Genomic DNA, 26149 nt, shown 5'->3' with positions numbered 1-26149 from the left:
TTTTGGAAGGTGTGTGGAAGGTGGTGAGGTGTTCTGAATAGGCGTGGAAGGTTTTGTGAGGTGTGGAGAGGTGTGTGGAAGGTGTTGAGGTTTTGAATAGGTGATGAATGCTAGAGTGAATATAAAAAAAAAGGTGTTGGAAGTGAGTGGTGTTAAAAAAAGGGTGACGCAAGTTGTGGTATTGGACAGGTGTTTTGAGAAGGTGTTGGAAGTTTTTGTGTTGCTTTGAATATGTGTTGAAAGATGTTTTGAAAAGATTTTGAAAGGTTTGAAGTTTTAAATAAGTATTGAAATTTGTAAAAGAAATTTGTTAAAGAAATGTGGTAAGTCTTGAATTGTTATAAAAACGAAAGAGCGAGGGGAGAAAGGAAGGAGAAATAAATGAAAACGAGAAGAAAAAATAGAAACGGTGATCGCTTCCTATATGTATTAATCTATTTATGTATGTATTTCTCTCACCTTCATTATGTGGGCGTTGCTAATGTCCCAGGCAATTATAGCTCTGTCTTGGGCCGCCGTGTAGAGAATCGTGCCCTTAGGATCGGTGTCCATACAGGTGATGGGTTGGCGATGGCCCTTGAACTTCTGTAAAAAAGGAAAGAAAGTTTGATATAATTTCTTTCCTCTAGTTTTCCAGCATTGTTTTCTTTACCGTTCTTTCCTTTTATCTCCTTTTCATTCAAATATCTGCCTTTTATCTATTCTTATGTCCATTATTTTCCTTCCCTCCATCTTTATTCCATTATCTTTACATTCTCTCCATTCCTTCCATTCTCTTTACGTTTTCCGTCACTGTATCTTCCCATTCTCCTCCCCACTCACACCCAAGCCTTCCCATTCTCTCTCATACGCAAGCCTTCCCATTCTCCATCCCACTCACACGCAAGCCTTCCCATTCTCCTTCTCACTAAACTTTCCCATTCTCCCTCACCGCATCTTCCCATTCTCCTTCCCACTCACCCGCAAGGAGGTGCCGGTATCAAAGGACCAAGCTATCGCCGTGTTATCGAAGCTCCCAGTGATGACCAAGTCCGTCGGGTAGATGTCGCGGTTGTCCTTATCCGGAATACGTATCGCCTTCTCCGGGATGAAGATAACAGGCGAGACAACCCCCGTGTGCCCCTGTGGGTGAAGATAGAGGGGAGGATGTTTGGTAAGGGTGGTAGGAAGGGTGGTAAGGATGATAGGAAGGGTGTGGGTTAGCTGGGAGGTATGTAGGAAGGGAATGGGATGGAAAAGAAGGAAAGGGTGTTTTATTTGGGACGTAAAATAAGGGAGGAAAAAGGAAAGATGTGGATTTACTGAGTCATGAAGGAAAGGAATGAAAGGGAGTGTGAAAACTGAGAGTGTATTTAGAGAAGGAAGAAAAGGAAGGGTATTATAAAATGAGATGCGTGAAGGAAGGGAAAGGAATGGAAAAGAAGGGAAGGATGTGTTTTATTTGGGACGTAAAATAAGGGAAGAAAAAGGAAAGATGTGGATTTACTGAGTCATGAAGGAAAGGAAAAGGGAGTGTGGTAACTGAGAAGTGTATTTAGAGAAGGAAAAAAAGGAAAGGTATTATAAAATGAGATGCGTGAGGGAAGGGAAAGGAATGAAAAAGAAGGCAAGGGTGTAATGGGAAAGGATATCTGGTAAATGGAAAGTAGATTAAAGGAAGGAAAAATACGAAATACATAGATTAACTGAGATTCATAAAGGAACGGAAGGGATGGAAAAGAATGAAGCGGCTTGATAGGAAAGGCTATGTGTTTACCGGGAAGTAGATTGATGAAAGGAAAAAGAAAGGATGTATAAAGTCGTATTTATAACAAGAAAAGCTAAACAATGAGGAAGGAAGGAAAGAAAGGCCGGGGAAATGTGTAAATCAGACAGCAATTACGTGCCCATTTTCTTTCAAGCTCAAACGCTAATACATGGGGTGACTTAAGTAACACGAGCAACACACTTCATTCACAAGCCCATTTTCTTTCAAGCTCAAACGCTAACACATGGGGTGACTCAAGTAACACGAGCAACTCTTTCACAAATCTATTTTCTTTCAAGCTTAGCAAAGAGAAGAACTAAAGAAATACGCGTGACTTAATCCATTCACGAGACCATTTTCTTATACACTACCAGGAGGACTAAAGGAACAAGCGCTCTTAGAAGGGGAGACTCAAGTAACACACGCAACTTACTTCATTCACAAACCCATTTTCTTTCAAGCTTAGCAAAGAGGAGAACTAAAGAAATAAGCGTGACTCAATCCATTCACAAGCCCATTTTCTTACACACACTACCAGGGAGACTAAATGAACAAGCGCTCTTAAAAGGGGAAACTCAAGTAACTCACGCAACTTACTTCATTCACAAACCCGTTTTCTTTCAAGCTTAGCAAAGAGGAGAACTGAAGAAATAAGCGTGACAATCCATTCACGAGCCTGTTTTCTTACACACACTACAAGGGGGACTAAATGAACAAGCGCTCTCAGAAGGGGAAACTCAAGTAACACACGCAACTTACTTCATTCACAAACCCATTTTCTCTCAAGCGCCACAAGAGGGGAACTAAACTAACACACGCTGGACTCACTTCGAAAACCCTGATACACGCGTCGCCGTTCTCCTCCACCGTCCCCGTATCGAAGAGCCACGCCCGCGCCGTCTTATCGTGCGAGGTGCTAAAGATGAACTCCCCCGTGCAGATGAGCTTGTTGACGCGGCTGGTGTGTCCTGTGGGAGGGGATGAAGGGGGTCAAGTCGAGGCGCGAAGAGGGAATGGGATGGACTGGGGGAATGGGATGTAGTTTGGGATGGTATGGTATAGGTGTGAGGAGAGGAAATGGGGGGATGTAGATGGGTGGTGTGCTGTGGAGGATAGGGTGAATGGGGATAAGGGTGAGTATAGTGTGGCGTAGATGTGTAGATAGGTGTGCTAGGGTGTATGTGAAAGGGTGAAGGAACTGGGAATAGATAGATAGACAGGGAGATAGAATGATAGATAGAAAGACACGTATTTAGGTAGATGGATTGATAGATAGATAGATAGTTTATATTGGCCACACATTACAATTATTCAACTGCACAGGTTACGAATAAGCAGAATTTGACTGTTTAAAAGCATAAAGAAAGTGTGACAAATTATTAAGTTATGACACACACACACACACACACACAGGTAAACTCGTACAGGTAAACACACACGAGTTATCTCACACAGGTAAATTCACACACAGGTAAACTCGTACAGGTAAATTATCACTCGTACAGATAAATTCCAACACAGGTAAACTCGTACAGGTAAACTACAGGTAAACTCTCACAGGTAAACTCGTATAGGTAAACTCGTATAGGTAAACTCGCACAGGTAAACTCAGACAGGTAAACTACAGGTAAACTCGTACAGGTAAGCTCGTACAGGTAAGCTCACACAGGTAAACACACACACGTAGCCTCACCTGTGTAGGTAAACTCGCACTCCAGCGTCGCCATGTCCCAGCGCTTGATGGTGGAGTCCTTGGAACCCGTGATGACGTAGGTGTCGTGAACGGTGACACACTGAATGAAGCCCGTGTGCCCCCTGTGATAGAGAAAGGGTGTCAGGGAATGGGGAAGGAATAGTGTCAGGGAATGGGGGAGGAATGGTGCTAGGGAATGGGGAGAGGGAGGAATGGTGTAAGGGAGGGAGGAGAGGAGGAATGGTATAAGGGAGGGAGGAGAGGAGGAATGGTGTAAGGGAATGGGGAGAGGAGGAATGGTGTAAGGGAATGGGGAGAGGAGGAATGGTGTAAGGGAATGGGGAGAGGAGGAATGGTGTAAGGGAATGGGGAGAGAAGGAATGGTGTAAGGGAGGAAGGCATGTAGGAATGACGTAAAGGAGGAAGGAACGAGGGAGCGAAGTGGTAGGTGGGAGTTGCTGTTCCTCTCCTTATTCGTTCTCTTCCTTCTTTTCTTTCTTCTTTTCATTCATTAATTAGTTCAATCTTTAATTCCTTCATCCCCTCATTTATCTGTTTATTAATATGCTCCATCGTTTGGTAAGTCTTTCGTTCGTTTTATCTTTCTTGTTTTCATTCCTTCCTTTATTCCTTCTTCTCTTCGTTTAGTAAAAGAGGGAAGTAGGAAAGAAAAGCAGGGAGAAAGCGCATGATTATAAGAAAATAAAGAAAGTAAGTAAGAAAGTGAGGAAAAGCAGGAGGTAAAACAGATAGAAGAAAAAGAAGTGGATAGAGAAAGGAATGAAGAGGAGGAAAACTGGGCGGAGTAGGAAAGAATGTGGGAAAAAAAGGGAAAGAAAACAAAGGCAGTGGAGAAAGAAATTAGAATGGAAGGATAAAATAGCAACGAAGAGGGAAGGGGAGGGAAGGAGGAAGGGGAAAGAGAGGGAAGGAGAGGGAAGGGAAGGGAAGGAGAGGGAAGTGAAGGGTAGGGAGGGGAAGGGGAGGGATTGGGAGGGAAGGAGGAAGAGAAAAGGGAGGGAAGGAGAGGGAAGGGGAGGAAAGGAGGAAGGAGAGGGAAGGGGAGGGAAGGGGAGGAAGGGGGAAGGGGTAATAACACAATAATAGAACATAATGACCCACAAAATCTCTCTCCCCCTTTACTTAACCTATTTCTCTGTGTTTAATCTTGACCTCCCCATTACCACAGCCAGGGTAGGAGGGAAGGGGAAGGGAGGGGAAGGGAGGGGAAGGGGAAGAGAAGGTGAAGGGGAAAAGAAGGTGGAGGGGAAGAGAAGGTGGAGGGGAAGAGAAGGTGGAGGAAGATTTTGTGGGGATTTAGGAATGTGGAGAGAGAAAGGAAAAGGAGGAAAAAGTGAAGAGAGGTTTGAAATGAAGAAAGAAAGGAATGTTTAATGAAAGAAGGAAGGAAAAAAGAAAGAAAACAAAAGAAAAAGAAGTAAAAGTAGGGGTGAAGAAAGCAAGGAAGGAGAACAAGTATACGTATGAAGAAGGAAGGAAGGAAGGAAGGAAGGAAAGAAAGAAGGAAGGAAGGAAAGAAATGAAGAAGAAAAGAAGTATTAGGAAGAAATATAAAAGTAAACAAAGAGGGGAGGAATGAGTGAGGTAATTACATAAGATAACAGACAAGGACAAAGGAAAAGAAAGAAAGGAAGGAGGGAGGCAAGGAAGGACAGAAGAAAGAAGGGAATAAGGAAGGGAGAGAACAATTACCTGATGACTCGTGTGCTAAAGAGATGGAAGGATAACGGGGATTAGGACGAAGATGAAGAATAATGGATGAAGGGAATGACAACAAGCGAGGAGGAGGAGGAGGAGAAGGAGGAGGAGGAATAGTAAAGCAGAATAAATGATGATAGGGAGGTGATAAGAGGAGGCGAGGAAGGACATGCGTGATGATAGAGAAGAGATAAAGAGGAAGAAGCAATTAGAAGAGAGAAAAAGAAATAGAGCAGAAAGAAAATACAATAACACATGGACATTTTTTTTAGTATTAAGAAAAAAAAAAGAAGTTACTTATACAACACAAGGATAAAAATAGGCCTAAAATAAACAGCATAACCCTTAAAAAAAAAAAAAGAGAAGAAATGCTCGAAAAGAAGATAGGAAGGAATGGTTAATGAAAAAAGAAAGAAAGGAAGAAAGAAGATAGGAGGAAATGGTTAATGAAAAAAGAAAGAAAGGAAGAAAGAAGATAGGAGGAAATGGTTAATGAAAAAGGAGAGAAAGGAAGAAAGAACGAAAGAAAAAGTAAAAAGGAAATGAGAAAAAAAAGGTGCATGTGTTGGGTGACTCTTATAAGTTATCATACATACTTTCTTGTTTTGTCTTTGGTGAATGGTAGTAAAATAAACGTAAAGAAAATCAGTAAAATAAAGAAAATGGGAAAATCAAACCACCATCATCACCACCACCAACACCGTTCCAATATCACCATCATCACCACCACCACCACCACTATGCCATAATCACCACCACCACCACCATCACAGTTCCAATATCACCATCATCACCACCACCACCACTATGCCATAATCACCACCACCACCACCACCACTCACTCCAGCGTGCCCAGGTGTTCCATGGGGTCGGTCTCGGTGCTCCACATGTTAACGGTGGTGTCGTCGGAGCCCGTGACCAGCAGGGAGCCGTCCTCGGACAGACACATGCAGTTCACGCAGTTCGTATGCTTCCTGATCGTCTCCAGCGGCACCCCTTCGGCTCCTCCCCTACTGATGCCGCTGCCCATGGTGTGTGGTGGTGACTTAGCAGGGAGAGACGCTGTAGACTGTAGAGGGTTCGTCAGCAGAGAAGAAAGTGTAGGATACGCGTCTTGAGGGGAAACCTGAGGAAGGGAAACGGTGGGTTGATAGGTGGAAATGGACGTGGGAGTTTGAGGAAAGGAAGAATGTTTGACAGGTGAGTGAAAATGGAAAATGGGGAAGCCTGAGGAAGGGAAGAATGACAGTTAGGTAAGTAGAAATGGACGGGGAAGCCTGATGAAGAGGAGAATGGTGAGTAGGTTAGTGAAGATGGAGGACACGAGCTAAGTGAAGGGTGTGTGGTAGAGGCGCTGTAGAGAGTTTGTCAATAGGGCAGGTGGAGGAAATGTAGGATACGCGTCTAGAGGGGGAACCTGAGGACGGGAAATGGTGGGTAGGTTAGTGGAGATGGGGGATTCGAGGTGAAGAAAGGGTGTGTGTGGGTGTGTAAGCAAGTAGAAGGTCTGTAGAGGATTTGTCAGCAGGGCAAGTGAAGAAAACGAAGGATATGCATCTTGTGGGTGAGCCTGAGAATGGGAAGGATGGTGGGTAGGTAAGAGAATGGGTAGTATAGTTGGGTTGAAATGTTCTCTTCAGTTGATTCCGAGAAATACAAAGCGGATTTCTACTCATATTATAGCGTCTTCCATTTAGCGTAACCTGTTTTTGGGTCATGATCTGTAGAGTCCCTTATAGAGTCCCGACTACCTAAGATTTGGACGCCATTATTGTGCCTGTTTTCGCCGTGCTTTTCAAACGCTATCACACACTCTCGTGGGGACAACAGGACCAATAATGGCGTCTAAATCTTAGGTTGTCGGAACTCTATCTATCAAGGGACTCTACAGATCACGACCCAGAAACAGGTTACGCTGAATGGAAGACACTATTAAAGTATACAGTTTGTTGTACTTACACTTTAACTAGAATTTGCTTTTTAATATCATGCAACACAGAAAAAAAAATGTAATTTCCTGTTTGATCCCTTCTCCCCTCCGATGACACTTTGCGAACGAGGAACAATGCCACAAAGCTTTAATGTAGACAAGTATATTCAGACTGCACCAAATTTTTCTTCACCAACGTTGTAGTGCGAGAATGAAATAAGCTCCCGCCTTCAGTGGTCCAGTGTAACACGATTGACTCCTTTAATAAAAACAAGCTCGACCGACACTTCCTTCAACTTAATACTAACTAAAGTTGAAATGCAAAGTTTTGGAGCCATCTGATTAATGTAGAATCACTTAGGTTTAAGGACAGATCACCTAGTCTGGACCACGGGGTCTATGTGGTCTGAATTTCTGTGTAAATCTATGTAGATCTATCCCCTTCTTCCCTCTACCTTCAGTTTTTGTTAGTAATGTATTTGAGTGACGCGTTCCCAGTTTATTACACTCGTATTTTGATCTGAATTTTCTTTTTATTTGCACTAATTTGAGGTTATACGAAAACTCCTCTGTGCCTTCCTACAACCTTTCCCTCACTTTTCCTTCCTCCCCTCCCTTCCGTCCCTCCGCCTTTCCTTTCTTTGTTATATTAATGTAATGGAGTGAGTCGCTTCCCTTCCCTCTTTCCCCTTCCTCACCTCTCTCGCTTCTCGCACACTCTCCTCTCTTCACTTCCTTTTAAGCTGTCGCCACTTCTCATTCCTCCTCCTCCTCCTCCTCCTCCTCCTCCTCCTCCTCCTCCTCCTTTATTATCCCTCCTTCGTTGTTAAGATTAGTATCAACAGACATAAAGCAGACATTTACACACGAGTCATAAACAACACACAGACAAAGACAATAATTGCATGCTTTTATATAACACACATACACGCACACACACACATACACACGTTTTCTGTTTATATACGCACACAGACATACATATAAACGAGAGAAGAAAGGAGAAACGAGTGAAGAAAGAAGAAAAGAAAGAAAGAAGAAATGAGTGAAGAAAGAAGAAAAGAAAGAAAGAAAAGAAATGAGTGAAGAAAGAAGAAAAGAAAGAAAGAAGAAACGAATGAAGACAGAAGAAAAGAAAGAAAGAAGAAACGAATGAAGAAAGAAGAAAAGAAAGAAAGAAGAAACGAATGAAGAAAGAAGAAAAGAAAGAAGAAACGAGAAGAAAGAAAAGAAAGAAAGAAGAAGAAATGAGTGAAGAAAGAAGAAAAGAAAGAAAGAAAGAAGAAATGAGTGAAGAAAGAAGAAAAGAAAGAAAGAAAGAAGAAATGAGTGAAGAAAGAAGAAAAGAAAGAAAGAAGAAATGAGTGAAGAAAGAAGAAAAGAAAGAAAGAAAGAAGAAATGAGTGAAGAAAGAAGAAAAGAAAGAAAGAAGAAACGAATGAAGACAGGAGAAAAGAAAGAAAGAAGAAACGAATGAAGAAAGAAGAAAAGAAAGAAGAAACGAGAGAAGAAAGAAGAAAAGAAAGAAGAAACGAGTGAAGAAAAAAGAAAAGAAAAAAGAAACGAGAGAAGAAAGAAGAAGCTAAAACTACACTCTTGTCCACACACAAAAAAAGTAAAAATAAATAAAAGAAAAGAAAAGTAGAAAAAGGAAAAAAAAAAGAGAAAAAGAAAGAAGAAGAAACGAGAGAAAGAAAAAAGACATGATAAATGCGTTCTTGCCTACACACACAAAAAAAAAAGTAAAATAAAAAATGTAAAAAGAAAATAAAAGTAGAAATAAAAAGATAAGAAAAACGAAACGACAGAAAAAGGAGCCAAAACCACATTCCTGTCTACACAAAAATAAGTTAAAAAAAAGTAAAAGAAAAAAAAAAAAAAGAGCAGGACTGACCTAGATTATGCGTTTCCAGGTGCGAGTGTTTACCTGTCAATCATCAGTTAATTAGTACTATCACACCTGAGCAGGAATAGGTAGTGGGTTGTGTTGGCGACTGTGTTTGTGTGTGTGTTTGTGTAGCCAAGTGAAGGAATAGACCTTTTTTTTATGTAATGTGGTATGTCTCTCTCTCTCTCTCTCTCTCTCTCTCTCTCTCTCTCTCTCATAAATAGACAGGCCTGTTTGGGGTTGCTGAGAGAGAGAGAGAGAGAGAGAGACAGACAGACAGACAGAGACACAGAGACACAGAGAGACAGACAGAGAGAGAGAGAGAGAGAGAGAGAGAGAGAGAGAGAGAGAGAGAGAGAGAGAGAGAGAGAGAGAGAGAGTGCATGTGGCTTTGCATTAAGACTTAAATGGTCATCGGTTTCATTTCATCAACAATGCATGTTTTTTTTATTATTATTTATTATTTCGATACAACCCTGTCCCGCTTACACGAGTAAACGTGTGTGTGTGTGTGTGTATGTGTGTGTGTGTGTGTGTGTGTGTGTGTGTGTGTGTGTGTGTGTGTGTGTGTGTGTAATAATAATAATAATAATAAATGGTTTATTCATTTGTAGGCAGCCATAAGGCTGAAAATACACAAAAATACCATACAAAGAGTAATGTGGTGAGTAATGGGGGAAGTGGGGAAGGGTGATGTGTGTGTGTGTGTGTGTGTGTGTTGCGTAGAGACCACCCGTTTACACACACACACACACACACGCACACACACACACACGTTTACTCATGTAAGCGGGATAGGGTTGTATCGAAATAATAAATAATAATAAAAAAAACTCATGCATTGTTGATGAAATGAAACCGATGACCATTTAAGTCTTAATGCAAAGCCACATGCACTCTCTCTCTCTCTCTCAGTAACAAAACATGACTTAAAAATCATAAAAGAACAATTTATAACACACCCCTTCCCCGTCCCCCCCGCCCCCTCACCTGACCGCCCCCCCCTCTTGTCCAGGTGACCTCCTCAATCGATCCACCTGTCTCAACTGACGTCACCGGGGTAGGGGGTAGGGGGGTTACTGGTGGCCCCCCCTCCCCCTACCAGGTATACCCCTTGTAGTAGTTGTTCCTGGTAGTGTTACATGACTTTTTTGTGTGGTGTGTGTGTGTGTGTGTGTGTGTGTGTGTGTGTGTGTGTGTTTACTTCCGTCCTTGGGTTAGTTTGCTAGTTGTTAAGGGATTTTTTTTTTTTTTTTTTTTTTTTGCTTGTTGGTTATTTATAGGCTTCTTTGTTGCTGTTGCTTTTGTTTTCTTCTTTTTTCCCCTTCTTGTTGTTAAGGATTTTGTTTTCTTTCTTTTCTTTTTCCTTTTTTCTTTGTTCGCTTTTTTTCTGTTTTTTTTCTTTTCTTTATTTTTTCTTTTTCTCCTTTTCTTTTTTCTTTTTTTTCTTCGTTTTCTCTTTTTTCTTTGTTTTCTCGTTTTCTTTGTTTTTTATATAATTTTCTTCCATTAATTTTGTTGTCAATGATCTTTTTTTTTTCTTGGTTATTTAGAGTTTTCTTTCCTTTCAGTTATTTTGTGTTCAAAGTTTTTATTTTCCGCTTATTTTTTCTTCTGTTTTCTTTGTTATTTGTGTTTTTCTTTCCTTCAGTTCGTTTTTCTTGTCATTCTTTTTCCTCTTGGTTATAAATAAACCTTCTTTTTTTCGGTCACTGTTGTCAAGGATTTTGTTTTCTCTTTGTTTTACTTGTTTGTTTTTTTGGTGTTTCTTTGTTTTATTTTTATTCTCGAGATTGTTCATTTCTTCATTTTGATTGTCTTGCTTTGTTTTGTTTACTATTTTTTACTTCTTTGTTGTTTTCCTTATTTTTTTGTATTTTTTGTTTTAATTTTTGTATATTTTGTTTGTATCTAGTTTTGGTTACCGATTTGGGCTGGTTTTCTTTTTTTTTTTCATTTTATTTAGGTTGTAGTTATTTTTAGTTCAGTTTCTCTGGATTTCGTTTTCTTTTTCTTTTTATTTTATCGACTTTGAATGTCTGACTGTGATGTTTATTTGTTTCTGTTGATATCTTTTATTGTATTTGTCATGTTTTATTCTGTTTTATTTGTTCTTTTCCTGCTCTATTTACATTTTTTGTTCTGTGTTTGCCATAGTTTTCGTAATTTTTATTATTATATGATTTTGTTTTATCCGTGTGTGTGTGTGTGTCTGTGTGTGTGTGTGTGTGTGTGTGTGTGTGCTTACATAAATCCAAAATACGTCTCGTTATAAAATTCAATCATTGTCATTTCTTTCATTATCAATTATTATCATCACCTTCTCCGCCACTGTCATCACCATCATTTTCATCACCACCATCACCATTGTCCTCACTATCACTACCATCACTGTCATTGTCATCACTACCTCCACCATCATCACCATCACCAATCACCACAACATATTTCACCACCACTTTCACCATCACCACCATCACCACCACTATCACAAGTCATTACCAGGTTTCTCACTGCTCACTATCATCACCACCATCACTACCACCATCACCACCACCACACACCACCTCACCTGTGCATGGTCGAAGCACACCTGTCTCCCTCCTTCTCCAGGTAGCAAATGAAGGGCAGGTAAGGGTCTCACTCCACACGCAAGACTCCTCCACTCCCCTCCTTTCCCTCCCTCTCTCTCCCCTCCCTTCTCTCCCCTTTCCCTCCTTCCCCTCTCTCTTACCAGCTCGATCCCCTCCCTTTCCCTCTCCTCTTTCCTTCTTCTCTACCTCTCTTTCTCCCCTTCTCTCCTTCCCTCCCTTCTTTCCTCTTCCTTTCTCTCTCCTATCAGCTCCCCTTTCCCTTCTTTCCCTCCTCCTCCACTTCCTCTTGTCTCCCCTCTTTCTCTCCCCTCTCTTTCGTTTCCTGTACTCTTTCTCAACAGCTCCCCTTTCCCTCCTCTCCCTCCCCTCTTTCCCTCTTGTTTCCCCTCTTTCTCCTTCCTCTCTTCCCCTCCTCCGTTTCCTCTCCCTTTTCCCTCATTCCGGTTCCCCTCTGACCTCCTTCCTCTTTATATAATCATTCTCTCCCCACGTCTTCCCTTCCCCCTCCTCGATCTTCCCCTCCCCTTCTTTCATTAAAGGGATAATAAAATGTTTCAAATGTTTCAAATGTTTCTCTCCACTTCCCCTTCTGGCTCCTCCTCCTCCTCATTCTCCTCCTCCTCCTCTTTTATTTCTTCCCCATAATTATCCTCTCCCTCCCTCCTCTTATCCCTTCCACATTTCTTTCCTCCCTTTCCCCTCTTTCCCTCCTTTAATCACCCTTTCTCTCCCTACTCTTCCCCTCTTCTTCCTCTCTCTTAATGATCATTCTCTTATCTACCCCTTCGCTCCTTTCTCCCTTCATCCACTTCCTTCATAACTCTCTACGGAAAGTTTGGGGTATACGCTATAGGTAGCTACTCGTGGCCTCGGTGTTCATCTCCGTCTCCTTGCCCTTGAGTCTGTGGTGGGTGGGAGAGAATGATGAGATAAATGTTGCTTCGATGGGAAATAGGTCAAAATTCTTCAAGGCTATTAGTGCATTCATTTCAATAGCCTCTCGTAGAAGTTGCCGGGGGTTCCATGGGTGGTTTCCTGAGCCTGGTGGTAGTTTTGCAAGGCTTCTGCGCCGTGGAGGTGAAAAACACGTGTAACGGTCCGAATGTGAGTGAGCGAGAGGGTATGCAAGTCAGTGAGTAGCAGAGTAAGTGTAAGCGAGTGCGTGAATGAACGAGAGAATGTGAGAAAGTCAGTGAGTGACAGAGTGAGTAAGTGTGGGCGAGTAGGAGCGTGAATGAGTGAGGGAGTGAATGGGTGGCTAAGGAATGTAAGTGCGTAAAAGGTTATGAGAAGATAACACGGCGAGCGGATGAGCGAATATATGAATGAGAGTTACTGAAATCCCTCATCTCAAAGCCTCGAACCCCCCCCAAGAAAGCAATAACTAGTTAGGTAGGTAGGGTTTGATTGTAATGCCGAGAGGGAGTCACGTGAAGAAGGGGGAGGAGCTTAGCGAGGAGCAGAGGCGAGAAGGCGAGGGCAAGGAGACCCACGGGTCAGTGAGGAAGAGCACCACAAGCTTGGGAGACGTGAGGAGACGAACACCCCTACAGCAAGGAGCGGCAGTGAGAAACCACAGAGAAGCGGGCTGGTCAGAGAGGTGTCCATCTCTCCACTCAGCCCCCGACCCACACACCACCCACGGCCTGCTGTGTGAGGCGGGCTAGTCAGGAGACGAGCAGCAGGAAGCAAGAAAGGCAGCGAGTTGGAGTTGAGTGAGAGAGGTGTCCATCTCTCCACTCAGCCCCCCGAAAACCACCACAAACCAACCAGAGGCGGGAAGAGGTCGGGCCCCCCAAACACTGCCCCGAGCTGCTCCCTCTCCACATCAAGCGGCGCCCGCCCCTCCACACCAACCGGCGCCCGTCTGTCCATCACCAGGACCGCCCATTCCCATCGTGGACGTCCCCTGTCAAGCCCGACGCTCACGCCAGCTCCTGCCTCTCCTCCTCCAGCAACCAGAGCTAAGCATTATGAGTATTCCCCAAATCTCCCTTGTGCCGGTAGCTAGTTAGATTAGAGGCATACAGCCTGTCAGTCAGTCATTTTTAGTACTCCGCTAACCTTTGAAAAATGAAACTAAATACATATTTATATACACCCTTACTGTGAGCGTCATCATTTGGAGCCTGTTTTCCTGCTCATATGGGATTACTGAACCCTTACACACGCCTCCCCCCCGCCCATAGTACATTATCACCATCCAGTTTCTTAATACTGTCTCACAAGTGGTTCACACGGAAATCCTCCCACCTTCCATAGTCAATCACACAAGTAACGCCCTTCTGGTCACAAACCTCGGAACGAGTGTTCACTTGTCCTGAGGCCTTACCATCCGGGACCAGCGCTCGGGAATGTAGACGACTACCACGCTACCACATACCATCACAACCATAGTGGTCGTCAAAAGGGGGTGGGTGGTGGGATTTTGAGGGTTGTTAGCCCTCGCGGGCTAAGTGCCATAGGCTGGCCCGCCTCTCTGGATGTAGCGACACCCATAAACAAGAAGACAATAGGGAGAGAACGCTACACACACATGGCAACCGGATGTGCGTGGCTCACCTCAGGCCGTGAAAAACGTTCGTCATGAGCCACAATTAAACTTTTGATAAAAGGAGTGATTGGGATTTTGCATTAGGCTCAATTAAGGTGTTTGTCATATATAAAGATATGTAAAAAGAGGGGGAGGTTGGGAAGAGAAGGGAAGGGTATGGACGAGAAGGGGGAGAGAGGGGAGGAAGGGTGGAAAGAAAAGAGAAAGGAAGGGGGAGAGAAATGAAGAAGGGGAGGGAAGGAGATGAAGGGAAGACAATTAAGGGAATGGTATGGAAGTGAAGAAGAGAGAAGGGAGGGAGAAGAGGAAGAGAGAGAGGGGGAGGATTAGATGAGAGAGAGAGAGAGAGAGAGAGAGAGAAAACCAGTGTGTCTCGGCGGCGGGACGGTCAAAACAAGTCTGATACACGTTGTTGACCTCGTGGTGCTAGAAGGGGTCAGGTCAAGGAGCCAGTCTGTCCTTCATGATCCCAAAATAAGAGAAAGGAAAGCAGGAGTGATAAAAAGAGCAAAAGATGGAGTTAAACCTGCGTGTCTCGGTGGCGGGACGGTCAAAACAAGTCTGATACTCGTTAGTCCCTGTGCCTTGTTGGCCCAACAGCCTAACTAGAAGAAGAAGACCTCGTGGTGCTGGGAGAGGAGAGGTCAGGTCAAGGGGTCAGCTTGTCCTCTACCACCCCAGAACAAGAGTAACATTCTGAAGGAGGTAGACTCGTAAGGCACATGAGTAGGCGGGAATTAACTAGTAAGTGCATGGTGTGAAGTATACAAGTGTTGAGAAGGAGGACCTAAGAAGCGATACAAAGCGTTGCAAGTCAAAAGAAGAAGGGACAAGGGAGAGGAGGTGATGCCATGGCGGGAGTTAAGTGGAAGGGATGCGTAGAGTACAAAGGAGTACAAAGGAAAAGTAAACTGCAACAGACCTCTTGGTCCTAACTAGGCAGTTTGTTGTTGCTGCCAGCTATTCTTATCTACGAGTCAGACACAGGACAGCAAATGCGAAGGCTCCTCCCCTCCCACCAGTCCCTGCAGCCACACACTCACTTGTCACCACAACACACCAACACTAACAATTACACTTGATTCACTTCCCTCCCCGGCACACTCGGCTCCCTCGTCCCCCTAACAGCCAACACAAATATGCGTGTTATGCACCTGAAAGTGCCCTGCGCATTATGTATCAAGATCAAAGTCAAGTGTCAAGCCTTAGAGGTGAATAGTAGGATATTTAGGTGGGCCAATGGTGGAAGGTATGGGGGGGGTTGACGAGACAATAGAGCATGTGTTACTTGAGTGTCCTAGGTTTGGAAGAGAGGCTGAATAGGGTAGAAATAATAGGATGGAATAGGATGCTAGAGGGAAATGTAAAAAGGTTGATGGGGATTCTTGCTAGATATGAGTACCTACACTGGAGACAGTCCCCACTCATGTCACTGTGGCCTCTCTCAGCATAGTCAATATTCATTTTATTTTCAGGCTGTCTGTCCTGATGGAGTAAGCTGTTAAGTGGTGGCTACCTCCCAAACGATGACCAAGACTATAAAACGCCAGTAACCAGAAAAAATAAGAAAATGGAAGAATAGACGAGGCCACTCCATACCACGCCAGAGAACGGAACATTTGACCGACTCGCCTCCCACCAAGAAGACGAGGAAGATGGGAGACGATGAAAGGGAAAAGGACGAGAGGGAGTCGGAGCGCAGGGAAGGGATCGAAAAATTCCTGCCACGCATATTGTTTGAAATGTCGATAAATAGGATGGGCTTGCAGAACCTGACGAGGATACGGAAGGTCCTGGAGGAGGTGGTGGAGGAGGAGGAGGAGAAGTACGGCAGGAGGGGTGGCCTTGAGCGCAGCGCCATGGTCACAATTGCTCCGTTTATCTACGACCTCCTAAAGAGCTGCAATCCCAGTGCCAATGTGTAAGTTTTGTTATGGGGTTGTTTGGGTGTTATTCTATAGTTTGGGGGAATTTTTGGCATAAGGACCCCATTGTTTGTTTGTTTATTTGTTTGTTGATTGTGCTGTTTTTATGGGGTGTTTTGGTAAAAGGTTAGGTTAGGTTATCTGAGGTTTACTTAGGATAGGTTAGGTTAGGATAGCTTAGGTTCACTTTGGTTAGGTTAGGTTAGCTTAGGTTAGGTTCTTTCTTTCTTTCTTTCTTTTTTTCTTTCTTCTGTTGTTTGGGGGATTCTTAATAAAAGCACTCTGCTCTTTTTTTTTTTTTCTTCTGCTATTGCTTGGGTGTGATTCTAGATAAAAGTACTCCATTTATTTATCTATTTATTTATCTATTTATATATTCTGCTGTTGTTTTGGTTATTCATCTATTGTTTGAGGAATTTTCGATATAAGTTAATCCATCATTCATTCATTTCTGTACAGTAAGGGAAGCAGCTCTAACCTAACCTAACCTAACTTAAACCTAACCATCCCTTTATCTTGTGCTCTTTGTCTCCTCCTCCTCCTCCTCTTCCTCCCCCTCCCCCACCTCTTCCTCTGTTTCCTCTTTTATCCCCTCTTTTATTTTCTTCTTGACATCTTCCATTTTTCCTATTACTTTCCTCATTCCCTTCATCTTGTGCTCTTATGTCTCCTCCTCTTCCTCTTCTCCTCCCCCTTCTCTTCCTCTTTTATCCCCTCTTTTATTTTCTTCTTGACATTTTCCATCTTTCCTATTTTTTTTCCTCATTCCCTTCATCTTATGCTCTTCCTCTTCTCCTCCCCCTTCTCTTCCTCTTTTATTCCCTGATTTATTTTCTTCTCCTCTACATCTTCCATCTTTTCTATTTTTTTCCTCATTCCCTTCATCTTATGCTCTTATGTCTCTCCTCTTCTCCCCCTCTTCCTCTTCCCTGGCAGTCCGTGGGGGTCCATAGAAGAGACGGTCCACTGCTTCAAACTCGTGCTGCGTCGCGTCAACATAAAGTCCTACAGGATCTTCAGCAACTTTCACAGCCACCTGCTTGAACTCCTGCCCGGCCCCCCCACGCCTAATGGTAAGGACTGCCAATAATCGCTAAATCATAAATGCAAAGTCTTGGTGGCCATAAATTCTCCATAAATTCACTTGGGTTTAAGGACGGATGAACTATTCTGGATGATAGGGTCTCTGAGGTCTGAATATCTATGCAAGTCTGTCTCTTTCTCTGTCTCTGTTTCTCATTCTCTCTCTCCATTCTCTCCCCAGTCTCTGTTTCTCATTCTCTTTCTCTCCGTTCTCTCCCCCAGTCTCTGTTTCTCCGTTCTCTCCCCCAGTCTCTGTTTCTCATTCTCTCTCTCCGTTCTCTCCCCCAGTCTCTGTTTCTCATTCTCTCCCCCCAGTCTCTGTTTCTCATTCTCTCTCTCCATTCTCTCCCCCCAGTCTCTGTTTCTCATTCTTTCTCCATTCTCTCCCCCCAGTCTCTGTTTCTCATTCTCTCTCTCCATTCTCTCCCCCAGTCTCTGTTTCTCACTCTCCCTCTCCGTCCTCCCCAACAGCTACCTGGCCCCAGAGCGAGGAGCTAATCATGCACATCCTGGCCTGCCTCTCGGAGATGTGTCACAGCGTGGAGCCCGGTGTGAGGGAGAAGGTGTGGGGGCAGCCGTACCGGGGCAAGCTGGGTCACACCATCTACCTCTGCCTCAACCTCTCCAAGACCGAGACCAACAAGGCACTGAGGTATTCCATCCATTCACCTGTTTATCTATTTTATTTCTCTCCACCTGTTTATTTAGCTTTATTTTCTTTCCGTCTGGTTGAAGTGTGTTGTGAGGTTGTCTGTGGGTCGAGGAAGGGTGTGCTGGGTGTAGGGAGATGTGGTAAGGGTGAAGGAAGGGTGAGGTCTGTTGTGAAGGGTGTCGTTAGGGTGTTGGTGGGTATAGGGAGGGTGTGGAAGGGTGAGAAAGCTTGATAAGGGTGAGGTGTCTTGTGAATGGTGTTGTTAGGTTGTCGGTGGGTCTAGGGAGGGTGTGCAAGGGTGTGGAGGGGATGTGGGAAGGGTGAAAGAAGGGTAGGAGAGCTTGGCAAGGGTGAGGTGTGTTGTGAAGGGTGCCGTTATTTTGTCGGTGGGTCTAGGGAGGGTGTGCAAGGGTGGAAGGGTGTGAAAGGGTGAAAGAAGAGTGAGAAAGCATGATAAAGGTGAGACCTCTTGTGGAGGGTGTCATTAGGGTGTTTGTGAGTCTAGGGAGGCTGTGCAAGGGTTGGTAAGGGTGAGATATTGTTAGGGTGATTGTGTAGGTCGAGGGAGGGTGTGCAGGGCATGTATGTGTGTGCGTGTGTATGTGCGTGTGTGTGTTCCTATACGTACACAAAACTCACACACATCCCACACATCCTACAGGCTACAGGCCATACAGACAGTGCAGGACATGGGGTGGAAGGACGCCAATCCCTCCTTGACCAGGCAGGAGAAGGATATGCTCAGCGGGACCTTCGTGAACTTCCTCCCGGGCATCCTTCAGGCCATGACCAAGGTGGCGAAGGGGAGCAGCACGCAGGGGAGTAAGATTACCGGGGTGAGTGGGGAGAAGGGGACGGGAGGAGAGGGGAGCTTGTGAGAGAGAAAGGAAGGGAGGAGGGAGAGAAAAGAGTGGACAAAAGGGAGAGGAGGGAAAGAAGGGGAGAGAAGGGAAGGGAGAAGGGGAGAGAAAATGGTAGACAAAAGGGAGAGAAGGGAGAAGGGAAGAGAAAAGGATGGACAAGAGGAAGAGGAGGGAGGGTAGAGAGGGGAAGGGAAAAGGAGAAAGAGAGGGAGAGAGAAAGTGGAGGAGGAGGAGGAGAGAGGGGAAAGGGAGGAAGGGGAGAAGGGAAAAGAGTAGAGAGGAAGGAAGGGGAAGAGGAGAGGGGCTATAGTAGTGAGTGGGAAGGGGAGAGAGGAAGGGGAGGAAGGGGAAGGGGAGTAAGATCATTGAGGAGAGTATGGGAGGAAAGAAGGGGGGAGGAGGGGGAAGAGGGGAGAATTATTGGTGTTCCTCTGTTCTTCTGTTTTCTCTACCTCCTCTTTTCTTTTTCTTTATTTTCCTTCATCAATTTATCCATCTTAATTCTCTTTTCTTCATCTTTATTTTCCTCCATCTATTTATCTATCTTAATCTCCCTTCCATCCATTCATCTTTTTTTCTTTTTTTACAGCTAAGAAAACAGCTCAAGGGCAACAAAAAATGGTGTAAAGAAAAGCTCTCTGTTCATTTCCTTTCCATAACTTTATCCACATTTCCTTATTTTCCGCCTATCTTCATTTTTTTCCCCTCCACTCACCTGCCATTTCCCGCCTCCCTCGTTAGGCAGCCGTGGACACCTGGACCTACTTTACCTGTCTGGTGATGAGGGACTCCTACCTGTGCTCTCTTCTACCTCACCTGGGCGAAAGTAAGGTGCTTGTTAACCTGCGACGGAACCTGGAGAGTAGAGGCGGAGGAGGGTTGATGGTGGATGAAGTGGATGAGGAAGAAGAGGAAGAGGCGGAGACACTGTTGGAATACGATGATTTGGGGGTAAGTATTTTTTTTGTAATGTTTTTTCTTTTCTTTTTTTCTATTCTATTCTTTTTCTCTTTTTTTTCCTCCGCTTTCACCTCCTTCCTTCCTTCCTTCCTTTGTCCCTCCTTCACATTTCTCTCCACCCGTCTGTCTGTTTTTTTTTATTCTTTTCTTTTATTTCCTTTTTTATTTTATTTTTTCCACCTTCCTTCCTTCCTTCCTTTGTCTCTTTTATGTTCCTTTCCTCCCGTCTGTCTGTTTTTCTGTCTTTCTTCTATTTTCTTTTCTTTTTTTACCTCCTTCCTTCCTTTGTATCTCCATTTCCTTCTTCTTTTCCTCTCTTCTGTTTCATTCTTCTTGTTTGTTTTTGTTTTGGTGTATTTTTTCATAATGTTTTTTTTTCCTATTCTATTCTATTTCCCTTTTTTTTTAGCTCCTTTCTCAGCTTCTTCCTTTACCTGCAGTTGCTTTTACATAACGATTAAGTTCTTTTACCTTTCCTTACCTTTCCAATCTTAACATTCATTCTACACCTTTCCCTAACCTACCAATTAAAATTCCTTCACTTCCCCTTACCTTTCATCTCCCTTTCCTTCCTTTCCAACCTCCCCTTTCATTCTGTACCTTCTCTTACCTAACGATTAAATTTTCCCCACCTGCCCTTACCTTTCATCTCCCTTTCCTTCCTTTCCAACCTCCCCTTTCATTCTGTACCTTCTCTTACCTAACAATTAAAATTTCTCTCACCTCCCTTACCTTTTACCTCCTCCCTTTTCTTACCTTTCCAACCTCCCCTTTCATTCTGTACCTTTCCTTACCTAACAATTAAAATTTCTCTCACCTCCCTTACTTTTTGTCTCCTCTCTTTCACCCCTCAGCAACCCACCTTACCCAACACTAAGGTCACCTGCAAGTGGGCGCGGTCGACGGGTGAGAACATCGGGGTGCTGGCGGCTGCTCTGACACCCCTCGCCACACACATACACTGGCGGGTGCGGCTGTCCATGGCTCGGTGGGCGGCGGCACTGGTGACCGAGTGTGTGAGGTGCGTTGTGTTGTTGTTGTTGTGTTGTGGTTAGGGTCATAAAATTTCCTGGATTTTTGAACTGGGAATCTTTCATGGGAATTTTGGGTAACTTTGAGAATTGAGAAAAATTTACCCTTTGAGTTTTTTTTATTTTTTTTATATATATTTTTTTAAAGCCGAGGTTATTGTTGCTTCTTTATACTTCAGTTTTAGGAGGCTGTTAGCGACTGTCTCTTAGCCCGGTGGTGGTGCAGGCAGGATTGTTTAAGTGACACGTATTGAGGCTCATGCCACCCTCCAGTTAACCTAACCTAACAAAACCCCAAGCAATTACCATAGGTCTTAACTCAGAAAATTCATGTATGCTTTCTTACTAATGAGACTTTCTATACAACAAAGTGAGGCCATTCATTGTTGATTTATATTTTAAGTTGCTGGCTATCATGTGTTTGAAGATACCCTAAACTTAACCTAACCTAACAAAACCCCAAACAGTTACTATAGGTCTTAACTCAGAAAATTCATGTATGCTTTCTTACTAATGAGACTTTCTATACAACAAAGTGAGGCCATTCATTGTTGATTTATATTTTAAGTTGCTGGCTATCATGTGTTTGAAGATACCCTAAACTTAACCTAACCTAACAAAACCCCAAACAGTTACTATAGGTCTTCACTCAGAAAATTCATGTATGCTTTCTTACTAATGAGACTTTCTATACAACAAAGTGAGGCCATTCATTGTTGATTTATATTTTAAGTTGCTGGCTATCATGTGTTTGAAGATACCCTAAACTTAACCTAACCTAACAAAACCCCAAACAGTTACTGTAGGTTTTGACTCAGAAAATTCATATAATTATGCTTTCATACTAATAAGACTTCAACAAAGTGAGGTCATTCTTTGTTGTTTTATACCATAAGTTGCTGGCTATCCTGTGTTTGAAGATACCCTAAACTTAACCTAACCAAACAAAACTCCAAACAGTTACTATAGGTTTTGACTCAGAAAATTCATATATGCTTCCTTACTAATGAGACTTTCTATACAACAAAGTGAGGCCATTCATTGTTGATTTATACTTCAAGGTGCTGGCTATCATGTGTTTGAAGATACCCTAAACTTAACCTAACCTAACAAAACCCCAAGAAGTTACTATAGGTCTTGACTCGGGAAATTCATATATGCTTCCTTACTAGTGAGACTTTCTATACAACAAAGTGAGGTCATTCTTTGTTAATTTATACCATAAGATGCTGGCTATCATATGTTTGAAGATACCCTAAACTTAACCTAACCTAACAAAACCCCAAACAATTAATATAGGTCTTGACTCAGAAAATTCATATATGCTTCCTTACTAATGAGACTTTCTATACAACAAACTGAGGTCATTTTTTGTTGATTTATACTATAAGTTGCTGGCTATCATGTGTCTGAAGATATCCTAAACTTAACCTAACCTAACAAAACCGAAATCAGTTACTATGCATCTTGACTCAGACAATTCATATATGCTTCCTTACTAATGAGACTTTCTATACAACAAAGTGAGGTCATTCTTTGTTGATGTATACCATAAAGTGCTGGCTATCATGCGTTTGAAGATACCCTAAACTTAACCTAACCTAACAAAACCCCATGCAGTCACTATAGGTCTTGACTTAAGGAAATTCATATATGCTTCCTTACTAATGAGACTCTATACAACAAAGTGAGGCCATTCTTTGTAGATTTATACCATACGTTGCTGGCTATCATGTGTTTGAAGATACCCTAAACTTAACCTAACCTAACAAAACCCCGAAGAGTTACTATAGGCCTTGACTCAGAAAACTTATATATGCTTCCATACTAATAAGACTTTCTATACAACAAAGTGAGGTCTTTCTTTGTTAATTTATACCATAAGATGCTGGCTATCATGTGTTTGAAGATACCCTAAACTTAACCTAACCTAACAAAACCCCAGACAGATACTATAGGTCTTGACTCAGGAAATTCATATTTGCTTCCTTACTAATTAGACTTTCTATACAACAAAGTGAGGCCATTCATTGTTGATTTATACTTCAAGGTGCTGGCTATCATGTGTTTGAAGATACCCTAAACTTAACCTAACCTAACATAACCCCAAGCAGTCACTATAGGTCTTGACTCAGAAAATTCATATATGCTTCCTTACTAATGAGACTTTCTATACAACAAAGTGAGGTCATTTTTTGTTGATTTATACTATAAGGTGCTGGCTATCATGTGTTTCAAGATACCCTAAACTTAACCTAACCTAACAAAACCCCAAACAGTTACTATAGGTCTTGACTCAGAAAATTCATATATGCTTCCTTACTAATGAGACTTTCTATACAACAAAGTGAGGTTATTCTTTGTTGATTTATACCATAAGTTGCTGGCTATCATGTGTTTGAAGATACCCCAAACTTAACCTGACCTAACCTAACAAAACCCCAAACAGTTACTATAAGTCTTGACTCAGAAAATTCATATATGCTTCCTTACTAATGAGACTTTCTATACAACAAAGTGAGGTTATTCTTTGTTGATTCATACCATAAGTTGCTGGCAATCATGTGTTTGAAGATACCCTAAACTTAACCTAACCTAACAAAACTCCAAACAGTTACTATAGGTCTTGACTCAGAAAATTCATATATGCTTCCTTACTAATGAGACTTTCTATACAACAAAGTGAGGCCATTCTTTGTAGATTTATACCATAAGTTGCTGGCTATCATGTATTTGAAGATACCCTAAACTTAACCTAACCTAACAAAACCCCGAAGAGTTACGATAGGCCTTGACTCAGAAAACTCATATATGCTTCCATACTTATAAGTCTTTCTATACAACAAAGTGAGGTCATTCTTTGTTAATTTATACCATAAGATGCTGGCTATCATGTGTTTGAAGATACCCTAAACTTAACCTAACCTAACAAAACCCCAAACAGTTACTATAGGTCTTGACTCAGAAAATTCATATATGCTTCCTTACTAATGAGACTTTCTATACAACAAAGTGAGGTCATTCTTTGTTGTTTTATACCATAAGTTGCTGGCTATCATGTGTCTGAAGATATCCTAAACTTAACCTAACCTAACAAAACCGAAATCAGTTACTATGCGTCTTGACTCAGACAATTCATATATGCTTCCTTACTAATGAGACTTTCTAAACAACAAAGTGAGGTCATTCTTTTTTGATGTATACCATAAAGTGCTGGCTATCATGTGTTTGAAGATACCCTAAACTTAACCTAACCTAACAAAACCCCAAGCAGTCACTATAGGTCTTGACTTAGGAAATTCATATATGCTTCCTTACTAATGAGACTTTCTATACAACAAAGTGAGGCCATTCTTTGTAGATTTATACCATAAGTTGCTGGCTATCATGTGTTTGAAGATACCCTAAACTTAACCTAACCTAACAAAACCCCAAACAGTTACTATAGGCCTTGACTCAGAAAACTCATATATGCTTCCATACTAATAAGACTTTCTATACAACAAAGTGAGGTCTTTCTTTGTTAATTTATACCATAAGATGCTGGCTATCATGTGTTTGAAGATACCCTAAACTTAACCTAACCTAACAAAACCCCAAACAGATACTATAGGTCTTGACTCAGGAAATTCATATTTGCTTCCTTACTAATTAGACTTTCTATACAACAAAGTGAGGCCATTCATTGTTGATTTATACTTCAAGGTGCTGGCTATCATGTGTTTGAAGATACCCTAAACTTAACCTAACCTAACAAAACCCCAAGAAGTTACTATAGGTCTTGACTCAGGAAATTCATATATGCTTCCTTAATAGTGAGACTTTCTATACAACAAAGTGAGGTCATTCTTTGTTAATTTATACCATAAGATGCTGGCTATCATGTGTTTGAAGATACCCTAAACTTAACCTAACCTAACAAAACCCCAAACAATTAATATAGGTCTTGACTCAGAAAATTCATATATGCTTCCTTACTAATTAGACTTTCTATACAACAAAGTGAGGTCATTCTTTGTTGTTTTATACCATAAGTTGCTGGCTATCATGTGTCTGAAGATATCCTAAACTTAACCTTACCTAACTAAACTGAAATCAGTTACTATGTGTCTTGATTCAGACAATTTATATATGCTTCCTTACTAATGAGACTTTCTATACAACAAAGTGAGGCCATTCTTTTTTGATGTATACCATAAAGTGCTGGCTATCATGTGTTTGAAGATACCCTAAACTTAACCTAACCTAACATAACCCCAAGCAGTCACTATAGGTCTTGACTCAGAAAATTCATATATGCTTCCTTACTAATGAGACTTTCTATACAACAAAGTGAGGTCATTTTTTGTTGATTTATACTATAAGGTGCTGCCTATCATGTGTTTCAAGATATGCTAAACTTAACCTAACCTAACAAAACCCCAAACAGTTACTATAGGTCTTGACTCAGAAAATTCATATATGCTTCCTTACTAATGAGACTTTTTATACAACAAAGTGAGGTTATTCTTTGTTGATTCATACCATAAGTTGCTGGCTATCATGTGTTTGAAGATACCCCAAACTTAACCTAACCTAACCTAACAAAACCCCAAACAGTTACTATAGGTCTTGACTCAGAAAATTCATATATGCTTCCTTACTAATGAGACTTTCTATACAACAAAGTGAGGTTATTCTTTGTTGATTCATACCATAAGTTGCTGGCTATCATGTGTTTGAAGATACCCTAAACTTAACCTAACCTAACCTAACCTAACAAAACCCCAAACAGTTACTATAGGTCTTGACTCAGAAAATTCATATATGCTTCCTTACTAATGAGACTTTCTATACAACAAAGTGAGGCCATTCTTTGTAGATTTATACCATAAGTTGCTGGCTATCATGTATTTGAAGATACCCTAAACTTAACCTGACCTAACAAGACCCCGAAGAGTTACTATAGGCCTTGACTCAGAAAACTCATATATGCTTCCATACTTATAAGTCTTTCTATACAACAAAGTGAGGTCTTTCTTTGTTAATTTATACTATAAGATGCTGGCTATTATGTGTTTGAAGATACCCTAAACTTAACCTAACCTAACAAAACCCCACAGTTACTATAGGTCTTGACTCAGAAAATTCATATATGCTTCCTTACTAATGAGACTTTCTATACAACAAAGTGAGGTCATTCTTTTTTTATGTATACCATAAAGTGCTGGCTATCATGTGTTTGAAGATACCCTAAACTTAACCTAACCTAACAAAACCCCATGCAGTCACTATAGGTCTTGACTTAGGAAATTCATATATGCTTCCTTACTAATGAGACTTTCTATACAACAAAGTGAGGCCATTCTTTGTAGATTTATACTTCAAGGTGCTGGCTATCATGTGTTTGAAGATACCCTAAACTTAACCTAACCTAACAAAACCCCAAACAGTTAATATAGGTCTTGACTCAAAAATTCACATATGCTTCCTTACTAATGAGACTTTCTATACAACAAAGTGAGGCCATT

At 42.0% G+C, this 26149-nt stretch overlaps 2 protein-coding genes across 6 annotated transcripts in view; one reads left to right on the top strand and one right to left on the bottom strand.

The window, feature by feature from the left end:
• The window catches only part of LOC126999346 (WD repeat-containing protein 86-like), a 14600-nt gene extending 3006 nt beyond the window's left edge, over positions 1–11594 (bottom strand). Inside the window, exons 1-6 of the mRNA XM_050861869.1 lie at positions 11550–11594; positions 6002–6285; positions 3441–3562; positions 2576–2715; positions 961–1122; positions 460–585 (exon numbers count right to left, since the gene is read on the bottom strand). Coding sequence (XP_050717826.1) covers positions 460–585; positions 961–1122; positions 2576–2715; positions 3441–3562; positions 6002–6189 — 738 coding nt within the window. The 5' untranslated portion in view covers positions 6190–6285; positions 11550–11594. The remainder of the gene's footprint in view (positions 1–459; positions 586–960; positions 1123–2575; positions 2716–3440; positions 3563–6001; positions 6286–11549) is intronic.
• LOC126999339 (uncharacterized) overlaps positions 1–26149 on the top strand; it is a 37847-nt gene that overhangs the window by 5417 nt on the left and 6281 nt on the right. The window contains exons 1-7 of one of the 5 annotated variants that reach the window (XM_050861859.1): positions 14486–14830; positions 15601–16046; positions 16987–17123; positions 17605–17785; positions 18447–18621; positions 19390–19599; positions 20463–20629. In XM_050861859.1, coding sequence (XP_050717816.1) covers positions 15781–16046; positions 16987–17123; positions 17605–17785; positions 18447–18621; positions 19390–19599; positions 20463–20629 — 1136 coding nt within the window. In that variant the 5' untranslated portion in view covers positions 14486–14830; positions 15601–15780. Of the gene's footprint in view, positions 1–14485; positions 16047–16986; positions 17124–17604; positions 17786–18446; positions 18622–19389; positions 19600–20462; positions 20630–26149 lie in introns of those variants that run through there. The other 4 variants (XM_050861858.1, XM_050861857.1, XM_050861860.1 and 1 more) reach the window with 4 other exon arrangements.

The sequence above is a fragment of the Eriocheir sinensis genome, chromosome 16 (genome assembly GCF_024679095.1).
Source record: "Eriocheir sinensis breed Jianghai 21 chromosome 16, ASM2467909v1, whole genome shotgun sequence".
NCBI lineage: Eukaryota > Metazoa > Arthropoda > Malacostraca > Decapoda > Varunidae > Eriocheir > Eriocheir sinensis.
This window is presented reverse-complemented; position numbering and strand designations above follow the sequence as displayed.